The sequence below is a fragment of the Peromyscus eremicus genome, chromosome 5 (assembly GCF_949786415.1).
Source record: "Peromyscus eremicus chromosome 5, PerEre_H2_v1, whole genome shotgun sequence".
In the NCBI taxonomy this organism is placed as follows: Eukaryota; Metazoa; Chordata; class Mammalia; order Rodentia; family Cricetidae; genus Peromyscus; species Peromyscus eremicus.
Genome location: NC_081420.1, coordinates 14,246,103 through 14,258,765, shown reverse-complemented (window position 1 = coordinate 14,258,765; position 12,663 = coordinate 14,246,103). Strand labels below are relative to the sequence as shown.

Below are 12,663 nucleotides of genomic sequence, written 5' to 3'. Positions count from 1 at the left end.
TGGTTGAGGCTGAATAAAGAAGGCCAGCCGGGTTTCCCTGAGGCAAGATCCTAGTTTTGTCCTAGGCAGGTTTCCTTGTCACTTTGGGACTTTTTGGAAGTCACAATTCTGCCATCCTGAGAACACAGGGCAGGGATGACAGTGAGGAACATGGTTTGGATTGACACAGATTGTCTTTGCATTGTAAATCGCAAATGAACAGCTGAGGGAGAGCACCAGCCATGTGAGCCCGGTACTGTCAGACCTCGGGCTGCTGCTCAGCAGCTGCAGCTTGGTGACCGTCTGGCCAGGGTGTCCTGAGGCCCTTACTCTGTGTCTACAGACACTGCAGGATCAGAAGGGGCTATGACGGGAGATATTGCTGGTGTGGCTAGTCACTGGCGTCATGGATCCTGGCTGACTGTGAGGAGAGCCAGCTGCCTTTAGGAAACTGAAATGTGTTTTCCTCTGTTTAACTTCTACATGTTCTGAAAAATAATAGATCAGCTCTTACTGCCAAACTGGCACATTGAAAATTTTAAACTATAGTATTTTGGGGATAAAATACACATACTGTGAAATTCACTATTTTAACTCTGTTTAACCGTGCATAGTTCTGAAGCATTAACAGTCTTTAGGACATTGTGCAATCTGTACATTTTGTGTGTTTTCTTACAGGAAGTTGTTCAGCTGCCTTTAGAGTTTGTGAAACAACTGTGTTTAAAAATACAGTGTGAAAGACCAGGTAAGGGTGTTGAATGGTGTTTGCTATTTTTTTTTTTTTTTTTTTTTTTCAAGACAGAGTTTCTTTGTGTAGTTTTGGTGCCTGTCCTGGATGTCGATCTGTAGACCAGAATGGCCTTGAACTCACAGAGATCAGCCTGGCTCTGCCTCCTGAGTGCTGGGATTAAAGGTGTGTTCCACTACCGCCCGGCTTTTTTTTAATTTAATGTAATTTTTTTTTTTTTTATTTTTGGACAGGTCCAGGGTAGCCCTGAAACTTGCTGTATAGACCAGGCTGGCTTCCGCTTCCCAAGTGCTGTGATTAAAGGCATACACCACCATGGTTGGCTTGTGTGTAATTTTAAAAGGCTTTGAAATGTTCACCCCAGGTTAGGTACAGGCATTTTGTAGCAGTTTCTGTGGCCAGAGGCTTAGTCCCTACCCGCATGTCCTGTTTTCTTGTGCATGCCGGTGGGCTTTGCTGGCAAGAACAGGTTTAAAGCTTTTTCTTTCATGGTCACTGATCAAACATATAAAGTCCATGTGTTGGATGTGAAAATGTCTCTTTATAGACACAATAGACTTTATAGACCAAGCAATAATGCTGTGGAATTGTCCACAATAAAGTCCTTCCTGATTTGATTCAGAAAATGAAATAGTGCTCTGGGGTCTGCCTGGGCCACAAGCAGGAGGTGGAGGGTGCTGGATAGCACTGGGCTCTGGTGTTCCTGTTCACAGATGACAGGATGGACAGAGAGGCCAGCTTCAGGGTTCTACTCAACTGCTGCTGCTCCGCACCCCATTTCATCTCAGACACAGTTGAGAGTAGAGAGCGTGATACTTTACAGTGACAAGAACTCTGCTGCCCTTATAATGGCTGTTGGATTAAGTCTGCTCTTTGGAAGGGGAAGCTGGTCCCCAGGTGCTGATGGCCTGGTTCCAGCAGAGCCATGTTGAGGTGACATGGGAGCACCAAGAATTAGGAAAAGCATCAAGAATTGAAAGGAAGGAAGGGGCTATAGTACACTTCTCCCTGTTCCTGGCCAAAGAGAGTGGTGGAATTAGGGGCCATCCAAGACTCTTCTCACTTCTGATTTCTGTTACATGTTTTAAAACTCCCCAAGGTCATGTTCAGAGTTAAAAATTGCCTACAAGGACCTTAGGCCTCAGTTACGTGGTTACAATTTATACCATGGGAGAGAGAGTAAGGATGAAATCTGCCAATTGAAGAGGTAGAGTTGGTGTCCTGGAGAATCCAGACATCCCCTCCTACAGTGACTGTATGTGACAGCATACACTGAGCATTGCCTCCGGGAAGCTCTGGAAGCCTCCATATCTAGGGTTAGAGCTTGACAGGGCTGACTTCCGCTGATGAACTCAGCTCTTCTTCCTTTAGGGATGGCAGTATGTGACCTGATCACTTCCTGTTGCCTGCCTGAGGCTATCCTGTCTTGGAAATCTCCCCTACAGGACTCTTGTATTATAGGGCTGTCTGTCTCTTACCTTGACCCTCAGGTGTGACTCTTGTTCTGTCTTCCAGAGTCTCGTTGTGACAAGGACCTGGACACACTCAGTGGTTATGCCATGTGCCTTCCCAATTTAACCAGACTTCAGACCTACCACTTTGCAGAGCACCGGCCGATTCTGTGTGTAGAGATTAAGGTGAGTTTTCATTTGTGGAGGGTTGACAGTACAGGTAAAGGAAAGGTTGTTCTCAGGCAGTGAGTCTCCCTGAGTCTCCCTAGCTCTGCCTTGAGTGTGTGTTCAGCCTTTCTCAGGAGTTCAACGTGTTTCTTTTCCATACTTTCCTGCTGTTAACAATGAGGAAACATACCCCACACACCTGCACTGGGAAAGCTGTTGTTAGTGGTCATCAGGAGGAAGCATGTTGGGTCCTCTTCTGAAAAAGGTGTACCTCAAAACCTCAGTCTTGGCCATGTGCTTCCTGCTTCCTGCATTAAAGACCCAAATCTAGGGTACCTTTTGACTAGAGACTGCTTCCTGTTCAGGAGGGCTTTCTAAGAGTCACAGAAGCCTGTGAGCCCTTCAAAGATTCCTGTGTACTGGCCCAAAGTCCTGGATCTGGGACCAAGACTCCCTTACTTCAGCTGCCTGTGTTGAGTAGTTGGCCAGGTGCCCTAGAAGGCTTCCCCCACCCCACAGAACCATTCCTTCTCCTCTTCCTTCCCTCTGAGAGGTGAGGATCCTGAGGCATGCCTTGGCCCGAGTACTTGGGCCTTGTGATCCTTGCGGGCTGGACGTTATGTCTCTCCAGTTACATTATCCAGAACACTAAGCTCAGGTTGTGTGTGCTGACAACAGGCAAGGTTTAGAAGGCAACTGGGATGCATGACGTTCTGGAAGCCTAGCAACTATCAGATGGGCGCCTCGCAGGCCCTACATAGTGTCAGTGGGAACAATGGTTCTGCTTCTTGGAGCTGAGAGCCCCGGGCCCATCTCCACTCTTTCCAGCCTGCCAGTGAGAGTACAGAGCTGCTCTGTGTTGTGCTCCTGTCAGCCAGGCAGAGCTCCACCAGTCCTCCCGGTGAGAGAGTCTGTCCTTTTGTCTTCTGGAGGCAGAGAGCTGTATCCTGTGATGAGGAAAGCTGAAAACACAATTTCTGGGGACATTTCTACCTGGTACTTGTTCTTCTCTATCTCATAGTTAATGCATATGTGTTGAGAAGTATGTGATTTCTCCCTAAACATTTTTTTCTCTTATTTTACAGCCAAAGTGTGGGTTTATACCTTTCTCGAATGACGCTACCCATGAGCTGAAACACAAGGTGTGCCGATACTGCATGCACCAGCACCTCAAGGTGAGAGCAGAGGCAGGTGCAGGAGGGCAGAGTGTGGCGTCGGGCCTGAGGGAAGCACTGGGAGTTTCAGAAGATTACAAGGAATTGTTGATAATCCTCTTTTCCCTCCCAAGTACTCATATTTACTTTATTATTTTCTAAGAGTTTTGATCTTTTTGTTTATAGTTTATTTTTGTGTGCGTGGAGGTCAGAGGACAGCTTGTAGTTGGTTCTCCCCTTCCTCCATGTGAGATCTAAGGATCAAACTGTATATGCAATGCTGGCTGGCTATCAAGTGGCGGGTTTCGTGCATGCTAGGCCAGCATCCTATCGCCTGAGCCACAGCCCTGTTCTCACGTGCTGTTACACCCCTCCCCCTTCTCTCTGGAAGCTCCATTTCCCCTCTCGTGGCTCTGTTCTCAGTTGTAGTTCCCATGTAAGTATGCAGGGATAGATTAGAGAGGCTCTGCATGGGACGGCTGGGCTACCTGGCTTTCTGAGCCTGAGCCTCACACAAGGTTTTCCATTCCCATCCATTGTCTGCAGCTTTTCTTTCCCTTGACGTCCTTTCCCACGTCAAGTTTGTTAGGGCCGAGTTGTAGTGCTCTGTGTCCTCAGCTGGTCAGTGCCCTAGAGAGAAGTGATCTGCAGGTGCTTCTCTGTTTTTCTTGGTGGGTAGTGCCTTTTTAGACATAAATGTGTTGAATTAAGTCCAGTTAGTCTCTTTTTCTCTTGTGTTGTTTGTGTCTTGATGTTGTAGCCAAGCAGTCACTGCCAAAGCCAGTGGTGGGAACCTTCCTGTTTTCTTCTAGAGTTTTCATTCTGGATTTCAGATCTCAGCCATTTTGAGTTAGTTTTTGTGCATGGTGTTGGATACGTGTCCAGTTTCATTCTTTTGCATATAGATAGGTGTCTGATTTTCTCAGTGCTTGTGACTGTCCTTCCCTCTAAGCATTGGTCCTGGTACTCTTTTCGAAGATGCTGGGCATAGAGGTGAGGGGCTCCTCTGTCCTTTCACTTACTGGTGTATTTGTCTGTCTTCATGCCAGAACATGGGTACTATTTCTATGTTGTGTAGCTAGAGTTTTTCCTGCCTGGCCCACAGTCAGGACAAATCTCTCTCACCTGCCAGTCCCACAGCCTCAGACCCAATCAAGTAAACACGGAGACTTATATTGGTTACAAACTGTATGGCCGTGGCAGGCTTCTTGCTAACTGTTCTTACAGCTTAAATTAATCCATTTCCTTTAATCTATACTTTGCCACATGGCTCGTGGCTTACTGGCATCTTCACAAGCTGTTTCTCATCGTGGTGGCTGGCAGTGTCTCTCTGACTCAGCCTTCCACTTCCCAGCTTTATTCTCCTCCTTGTCCCGCCTACACTTCCTGCCTAGCCAATGGCCAATCAGTGTTTTATTTATCGACTAATTAGCAACACATTTGCCATACAGAACTTCCCACAGCAATGTTGTAAGGTTTTTTTTTGTTTTTTTGTTTTTTTTGGTTTTTCGAGACAGGGTTTGTCTGTGTAGCTTTGTGCATTTCCTGGAACTCACTCTGTAGCCCAGGCTGGCCTGGAACTCACAGAGATCCACCTGCCTCTGCCTCCCAAGTGCTGGGATTAAAGGCGTGCGCCACCACCACCCGGTGGAAGTTTTTTATTACTGATTCAATGTTACCAGACTCCTTCCCTTCTCCCCTTCCTTCTCCTTCTCTGTCCTCACTTCCCTCTCTTGCTTTTTAAAGACAGGGTCTCAGGTAGCTCAGGTTGGCCTTGAGTCTGTAAGTAGCTGAGGATGATCTCCACCTCCTGGGAGTGTAAGCATGTACAACACCCAGTTCCTGTCCTTGGCTTTGGCAGTCCTGGTGTGTAGGTGTGGGCATCCTGAACTCTAGCAGTCATGCTTACCTCTTCCGTTTACTCAGTAGAGCTACTGAACCCTCCTAGTTACTCTTCCTTTAATTTATACTTTTCAACTACATATTTATCTAGTTACTACAAATATTTATTTTTCTTATTTTAAATAATGTGAGTTTGTATCTGTGTGTAGATATGTGTATGAGGTATGCAGACACACAGGCAAACACCCATATACATACAATTTTTTTTCAGAAGGAAAAAAAAATCTTTAAAAATTTGTTCTTTGAGCTGGGCAGTGGTGGTGTAAGCCTTTAATCCCAGCACTCCAGAGGCAGAGGCAGGCGGATCTTGGTGAGTTTGAGGCCAGTCTGGTCTACAAAGCAAATTCCACGACAGCCGAGACTACATAGAAAAAGCCTGTCTCAAAAATTTTTCTGTTCTTTGATACTTCATATATAAGTGTTTAATATATTCTGGTCCTACTACCCCCACCATCCCTTATCTCCTGTGATCTCCAACCCCCTTTTTTTTTTTTTTTTTTTTTTTGTTTTTTTGGTTTTTTTGGTTTTTCGAGACAGGGTTTCTCTGTGTAGCTTTGTGCCTTTCCTGGGACTCACTTGGTAGTCCAGGCTGGCCTCGAACTCACAGAGATCCACCTGGCTCTGCCTCCCGAGTGCTGGGATTAAAGGCGTGCGCCACCACCGCCCGGCTCTCCAACCCCTTTTAATTATAAACTGTTTCAGATTAATTAATACTCTATCGTTTGTATATGTGTGTATGGTTATGTGTGTGTACACAGCCTGATGAGGAAGTCAAAGGACCAATTTCAGGAGTCAGCTCTTTGCCCTGTGGAGGCAGGGTTCTCTCTTGTCTCTGCCATGATGCTTATTCCAGTCAAGCTGGACTGCAAGTGCCTCCTGTGCCTCCCATCTTGCCTCAGGAGTGCGGGATTACATGTGTGCTACACATAAGCTTTTTTGCTTAGGTTCTGTGATTAAGCTCAGGTCATCTGGCTTTTTACCCACTGAGCCATCTTGCCAGTCCCGTTTTACTTTTTTTGAGATAGGGTCTCATGTGATCCAGACTGACTTCAAACTCTTTTTCCTCCTGTCTCTACCTCTGTTACTATTTAGTGACTGCTCTGCTTCTTCTGTAATGTCTATATATGTGTTTTAAATTTTATTATTATTATTTGTGTGTGTGAGAGAGGTGTACATGAGTGCGGGTATACTCATGTTAAGGCACACATGTGGCAGTCAGAGGACAGTGTTTGGGAGTCAGTTCTCTCCTTACACTTTGGGTTCTGGAAAATGGAACCCAGGCCTCCAAGACTTGCTTTGCAAGTTCTTTTACCCCCTGAGCCATCTTGCCAACCCCATAAAGCCTCATGTAAGTCCTTGGTCACATGTGGTCCCTGAACTCTTTACTTGATTAGCTGCTTACTGGGATTGATTCTTTCCCAAACCGGTGCGTCTCAGTGTGTGTGTGTGTGTGTGTGTGTGTGTGTGTGTGTGTGTGTGCGTGCACGCGTGCTCGTGCGTTCATGTTCCAGCTTACTAATCTTCAGCAGGGCTGTGGACAGTTTTGGGTTACCTGTCTCTTCCATGGAGCCTCAGATAAGCTCAGGAGAGTGCTTGCTTAGGGCCTTCTCTGCTCTCTGCAAAGCCCATTGGTGGTTTTCTAGATTGCCAGGAATGTGCTGGATGGAGCTTTGCAAAGCCTCTGTGCTCGTCCTCATTCCTCAGCTCTCTCTTTTTGAGGGTTAGGCTATACTCACTTGCCCCACTGTCACCCACTGTGTACGGAAGTCATGAAGGTCAACGGTAGCCTCTAGATTGTTTTGACAAATGCCCCAGAAAAGACGTCTGCAGTGGGTGAGCTCTCAATCAGGTCAGTAAAGACAACTGTGCAAGCAGAGCCTTCCTGGCACTTGGAGGCAGGGCAGGTACTGGCAGTACCTGGGCTGAGGCTGTGGCTGTGCCTGCCCCGTCCTCCGTGGAGGCTGCCAGCTTTGCACTGTGCGAGGAACAGTCTCAGGCTTGTTTCCCTTGTGGTAGAGACAGGCTGCCGGCCAGTTTTTTGTCAACTTGACCTAGGCTAAGGCTGTGGGTCATTTTCTTGATTAATGATGGATGTGGGAGGGCCCATCCCATAGGGGGCAGTGCTGTCCCACAAGGAACAGTGTCACCTCTGGATGGTGGTCTTGGGTTTTATAAGCAGATTGAGCAAACCGTAGATAGCAAGCCAATAAGCAGCACTCCTCCATGGCTTCTGCTTCAGTTCCTGCCTCTAGGTTCCTGCCCTGCTTGAGTTCTTGCCCTGACTTCTCTCAATGATAGACCTGGAAGTATAAGATGAAATAATCCCATTCCTCCCTAAGTCAATTTTGGTCATGGTGTTTTATCATAGCAATAGAAACCCTAACTAAGAGAGACAGAGGGATGAGAATAGGACATGTAAAATCTCAAAAAGAAACTGGGCATGGTGTTGCATGCCTCTAATCCTAGCATTTAGGATGCAGAGGTAGGCAGATTTCTGTGAGTTTGAGGCTAGCCTGGTCTACATAGAGAGTTCCACAGGGCTACACAGAGAAATTAAAAAAGTGTCAGGCTCCCTGTTCTTCTTTATTTAGGTTTAGCTGATTTTCTTCCTTTTTTAGAAGATGGATTTTTATTTTTATGAACGAGTGTTTTGCTCACAGGTGTGCATCTACTCTATGCCTGATGCCATAGAGGTAAGAAGGGGGGGGTGTCAGAACTCTGGAACTGGAATAACAGTTGTAAGTAGCCATGAGTATGCTGGGAATGGAACCTGAGTTCTTTGCAAGAGCAACCAGTGCTCCTAAACACTGAGACTTCTCTCTACTTCCTGAACTGGTTTTTTTGAGTAAATGTTCCCTGGATTCTTAAAGAACTTTAGACATTTTCTGAGGTTTCAAATTTATTATTCTGACAAATTTTGCTAGTTTTTACATGTAAAAACCATGCCCAGCTATATGATAAGTTGTTTAAGAATTATATATTTTAAAATTATGAAATAATGCTCACTCATAACTGATAGATAGTTGTACTACCTCCTTTCTCTGGTGATTGATGTTATTAGTTTGGTTGTCTTTCCAGACTGTTCTAGAGTAGCAGTATATACATACAGACAAGCGATGGTGCCTCTTTCCATGTTTCTGTTGTCGGAGCATGCAGACATACTTACAAGACACACTAGGATCGTGTTATTTGTACTTCTGCCCAGTGCTCCCTCCACATTAAAGTGACCGTTGAGGATTTTGTGTGTATGTTAAGTTTTCCCAAAATGTGTTTGGATACATGTGTGCACATGTAAGTATACTTTTAAAGCAAATATGACATCACATTACAGGCGTTCTTCTGCCAGTTGAGTAAATGTTGATAATGTTTTAGTTTGTCTGTCTTTCGGAGTGGCTGCATTCGTACACTCATTCATCCCTTCATTGTATTGGGTCCTGTCAGTGAATGCTCGTTCTTCCTCCCGCAGTAAATATCTCAGCATCTGTAGCAAATGCTGTATCCCCATCCCTGCTGCCTCTTTGTTCTGTGTAGCTCTTTGAGGTTTAGGTTTGCTAGTTTGGGGATGTGCACATTGAAATTTTGGTGGTCACCACAAAAGGTTGTGCCGTTATTCTTCTGGCAACATAAGATCGCATGCGCAGTGTCTTTCCCTTGCTGTTAGCTAGAGACTTGCTGTTCTCCTCACCAAACCTTCACACGCCTGCTGCTCTTCCTGCTCATGGGAGGGCTGAACTGGCAGTGACTGAGGCCAAGGGGTAGCTGGAAGTTTCTAGGGTGAGGGGTCAAGTGGGCTCCTTCCTACTTAGGGATGTACACCTAGGACCTTTCCCAGGTCAAGGCTGCAGCCCATCTTAGATTATGCTGTTTTGTGAGTTTTATCTGTAGTCATTTGTAGTCAGAGACAAAGTGTTTGATACCGTCATATTGGTGTTTTACCAGGTAGCAACTGGAAAGTGGAAGAAAATAAGTAAATACTGTCCTCTCGACCTCTACTCAGGGTAAGAGTCCCTTCTCATTTCCTGTCTTGGTTGGGTGGTGCCTGCTAAGGGACAACCTATGAGGTAGGGGTTTTGAGGGTTACTTTGTGAGGTGTTGATGGTATGTATGTGAGAAAGAGGAGGTAGGGATTAGAGGCATGTTCTGTGAAGTGGGGATAATGGACATCTTCTATGAGGGAGGACCTGGGGGCTGTGGGTGAGAAGGATGGGGTATTTTTGTGTTGTGGGGAACTAGGATGTATACTGTAAGCTTGTTGTAAGTATTATCTGAAGTGTTAAGAGTGGGGTATGTTCTGTAAGGTGGGGGTGTTTGTGAAGTTGGAAATATATATGGAGGTTCTGTGAAGTGGTAAACGTGGGGTTCAGTGAAGTGGGGAAGGGAACGTATTCTGTGAGGTGGAGATGGGGCCCTTGCTCTGTCTAAAGGGCTCTTTGCCCATTCCAGAAAACAAAATGTTGCTGTTTTTCCTGTGAGAACCAAATCAGCTTGGCAATGCATTAAAGGAGAATCATGATTGGTTTACCTGGACACCCAAGGCTGCATGTTATGAAGCCAACAGTAATACAGAGCGTTAGTGACAATTTATAACTTATCAAACCTGAGTCAGGAGCTGTCCTTGGAATGTTCATAGTGCAGCCTTTAAGAGCTGGCTGGGGTGCCAGTGCTGCTGTGTCTGCAGTGTGACCTCAGGACTGGTTTGGAATACTTGTCTGGGAGCCTGTAGATTTCATGTGGGGGTGAGCAAGGGTCTATCTATGTTCAGGGCCACTAATGGAGGGGCCGGTAAGGTAAGGTCTGGAGTATGAGTGGCAATGAGAAAGAGACAACAGGTGCCTTTGCTTATGAGTAGGGCAGAGGTCAGGAGAGGGCCAGTCCCACAGCTCCCCAAGGTGGAGGGAGGGTGAGGGGTCCTATGTTCCTGCCTTTTTTAGGCTTCCTGCCCTTCCCAGAGGTCTGTCACAGCATGTGATCACGATGCCCGAGTGCTTGCTCCAGCCTCTGGAAGCTGCAGCTGAGGAGCAAGAAGGATGAGACGGAGCTAGATGGACTGAGTGATTGGTGTGCCTTGGCCTTCTGGTCCCCTGCATCTGCAGGGTCCCTCATGGCTACCTTTGGGCCCTAGACCGAGCTCCCCTCATGTGCTCAGGGCTCCAGTTACTGAATTAAGGTAGCTCTGGTCCCAGCTTGGTCTGGAGCTGTATGGATGGATGTGTATGGAGATCAGGCCAGCCCACTGCCTTTAAATCCTTGAATGCTTTGTCCTTCCAGAAACAAGCAGCGTATGCACTTTGCCTTGAAGAGTCTGCTGCAGGAGGCGCAGAACAATCTGAGGATATTTAAGGTAAGAACTGTTTCCATTCCAGGCTGGCTTCCTGGCAAACCTACCACACTATGGTCCTGGCCATGGGTTCTGTGACCAAATACGTTGGGGTGTCCAGGCTGGATTGCCTCAGACCAGCTCTCTGTACCTTGACATTGCAGGAGGAAGAGATGCAGCTGAAGGGGGAGGGGACAAGGCAGGGCTAGCCTTGGCAGGAGGTGGTGGCTGTGGCCATGCTGGGAATGTATTTTTAGAGTTCCCTTTGCCATTGTCCCCATGGGCAGCAAGCTGGACTTGAGGCAGCATGTGGACTTGTGTGAGGGAACAGGACTTTTCGAAGCCTGTGTCTTGCTTGGTCTGGGAAAATGACTGGTGAGCTAGAGGTAGTGTCCTATCTTGCTGCTGTGTGGCTGGTGCCTTCATGAAGAGGGTGGGACTTGGGCTGGTGTTAACCAGATCTAACAGAAGAATTTCCGTACCCTGGAGACTGGTCAGAGTAATCAGCATCCTTTCCTGTCTGTCTCCATCTCCCCAGATCCAGAAAAGGAAGACAGTTTTGGTTAATTTCACCTTTAAAAAAAAGTGTGTGTAACCTGTGGGTGTGCCCTTGCTGTGGTGCTTGTATGGAGACAGGACGGCCCTTGGAGTCAGTTCTCTTTCCACAGTGGGGTCTGGGGATCGAATTAAGGTTGCCACCGAGTGACACCTCCCCTCCCCCCAAGTTTTTTAGTCTGTTTAAGAGATTGGGAGCCAGGTGTGGTGGCGCACGCCTTTAATCCCAGCACTCGGGAGGCAGAGGCAGGCGGATCTCTGTGAGTTCGGGGCCAGCCTGGTTTACAGAGTTAGTTCCAGGACAGCCAGGACTGTTAGAGAAACCTTGTCTTGAAAAACCAAAAGAGATTAGGAACCTGGTATTTAAATCCTGGAGATAAATCCCTTTAACTTTGAAGCCTATTTCTGAATCTGTCAGGCCACACTTGAGGTATCTGGTATGCTGCTTCTGTAAAAATCAGCATGGAAGAATCCAGAGATTAGCCAGCCCTTTCCCAGGAGGTGGCTTAAGGGAAGTGATCTGCAGTGGCTTTTTTAAAATTTAATTTAAAAATTAATAAAACAATTTAATTAAAACTTTTTTTTGTTTTGGTTTTTTGAGACAGAGTTTCTCTGTGTAGCCCTTGCTGTCCTGGAATTCCCTCTGTAGACCAGGCTGGCCTTGAACTCACAGAGATCCACCAACCTCTGCCTCCCAAGTGCTGGGATTAAAGTAATGTGCCACCACTGCCTGACTTAAAATTAAAAATTAAAAAAAAAAAATTCACCTTTCTTACTTTGTGTGGGAGGGGTCACAGGACAACTTGAAGTTCTGTCTGTCTTTCCATCATGTGTGTCCTCGGCTTTAAAACTAAAGGCGTTAAGCTTGGCGGCCAGCACTCTTACCCACTGAGTCACCTTGGTGAGTCCAGTGCTTTGTAAAGCAGTAGGTGGCAGTGCAGTGAGATCAGTGTGGTGAGCACTGGCAGGTCTCGGGCTCTCTGGTTCTGATGCTGTGCATCCGCTGCTCCCTCAACTTCTGCAAACCAGCAAAGCAGAACATTCCCAAAGCTCTGATGGTCCAGGCTTGGCGAAGCTGCGTGGTTGTGGTCAGTGATCCCATACTGGATACTTGTGGTTAGAAGACAGTGTTGGGTTTAAGGAGCTTGGACCTTGTTATGGGGTCACTACTCTACCTAGGTTGTGGCTCTTCTGGATGCCCCATGAGGTCCTTGAACGGCTATATTTGTATGTGTAAACTTTACCCTTGGATTTCACTTTTACAATGTCCCTCGGGTCTAGACCCTTGATGCTGGGGTGAGACCTTGTTGTGAGGACTCCCTTGGCCACTTTTGGGCCTGGAGGAGGGGCCAACTTTACCATGGGCACAAATGGCTCTACCCTGGATGT

At 46.8% G+C, this 12,663-nt stretch overlaps 1 protein-coding gene across 4 annotated transcripts in view; it reads left to right on the top strand.

Annotated features, from left to right (window-relative positions):
• The window catches only part of Ippk (inositol-pentakisphosphate 2-kinase), a 65,143-nt gene that overhangs the window by 12,209 nt on the left and 40,271 nt on the right, over positions 1-12,663 (top strand). For all 4 annotated transcript variants that reach the window (XR_009379276.1, XM_059262966.1, XM_059262967.1 and 1 more), the window contains exons 4-8: positions 658-724; positions 2,243-2,364; positions 3,432-3,521; positions 9,342-9,400; positions 10,671-10,743. Coding sequence is in view for 3 of the 4 variants with exons in the window: in XM_059262966.1 (XP_059118949.1) it covers positions 658-724; positions 2,243-2,364; positions 3,432-3,521; positions 9,342-9,400; positions 10,671-10,743 (411 nt within the window). In the remaining variant the exon portion in view is untranslated. The remainder of the gene's footprint in view (positions 1-657; positions 725-2,242; positions 2,365-3,431; positions 3,522-9,341; positions 9,401-10,670; positions 10,744-12,663) is intronic.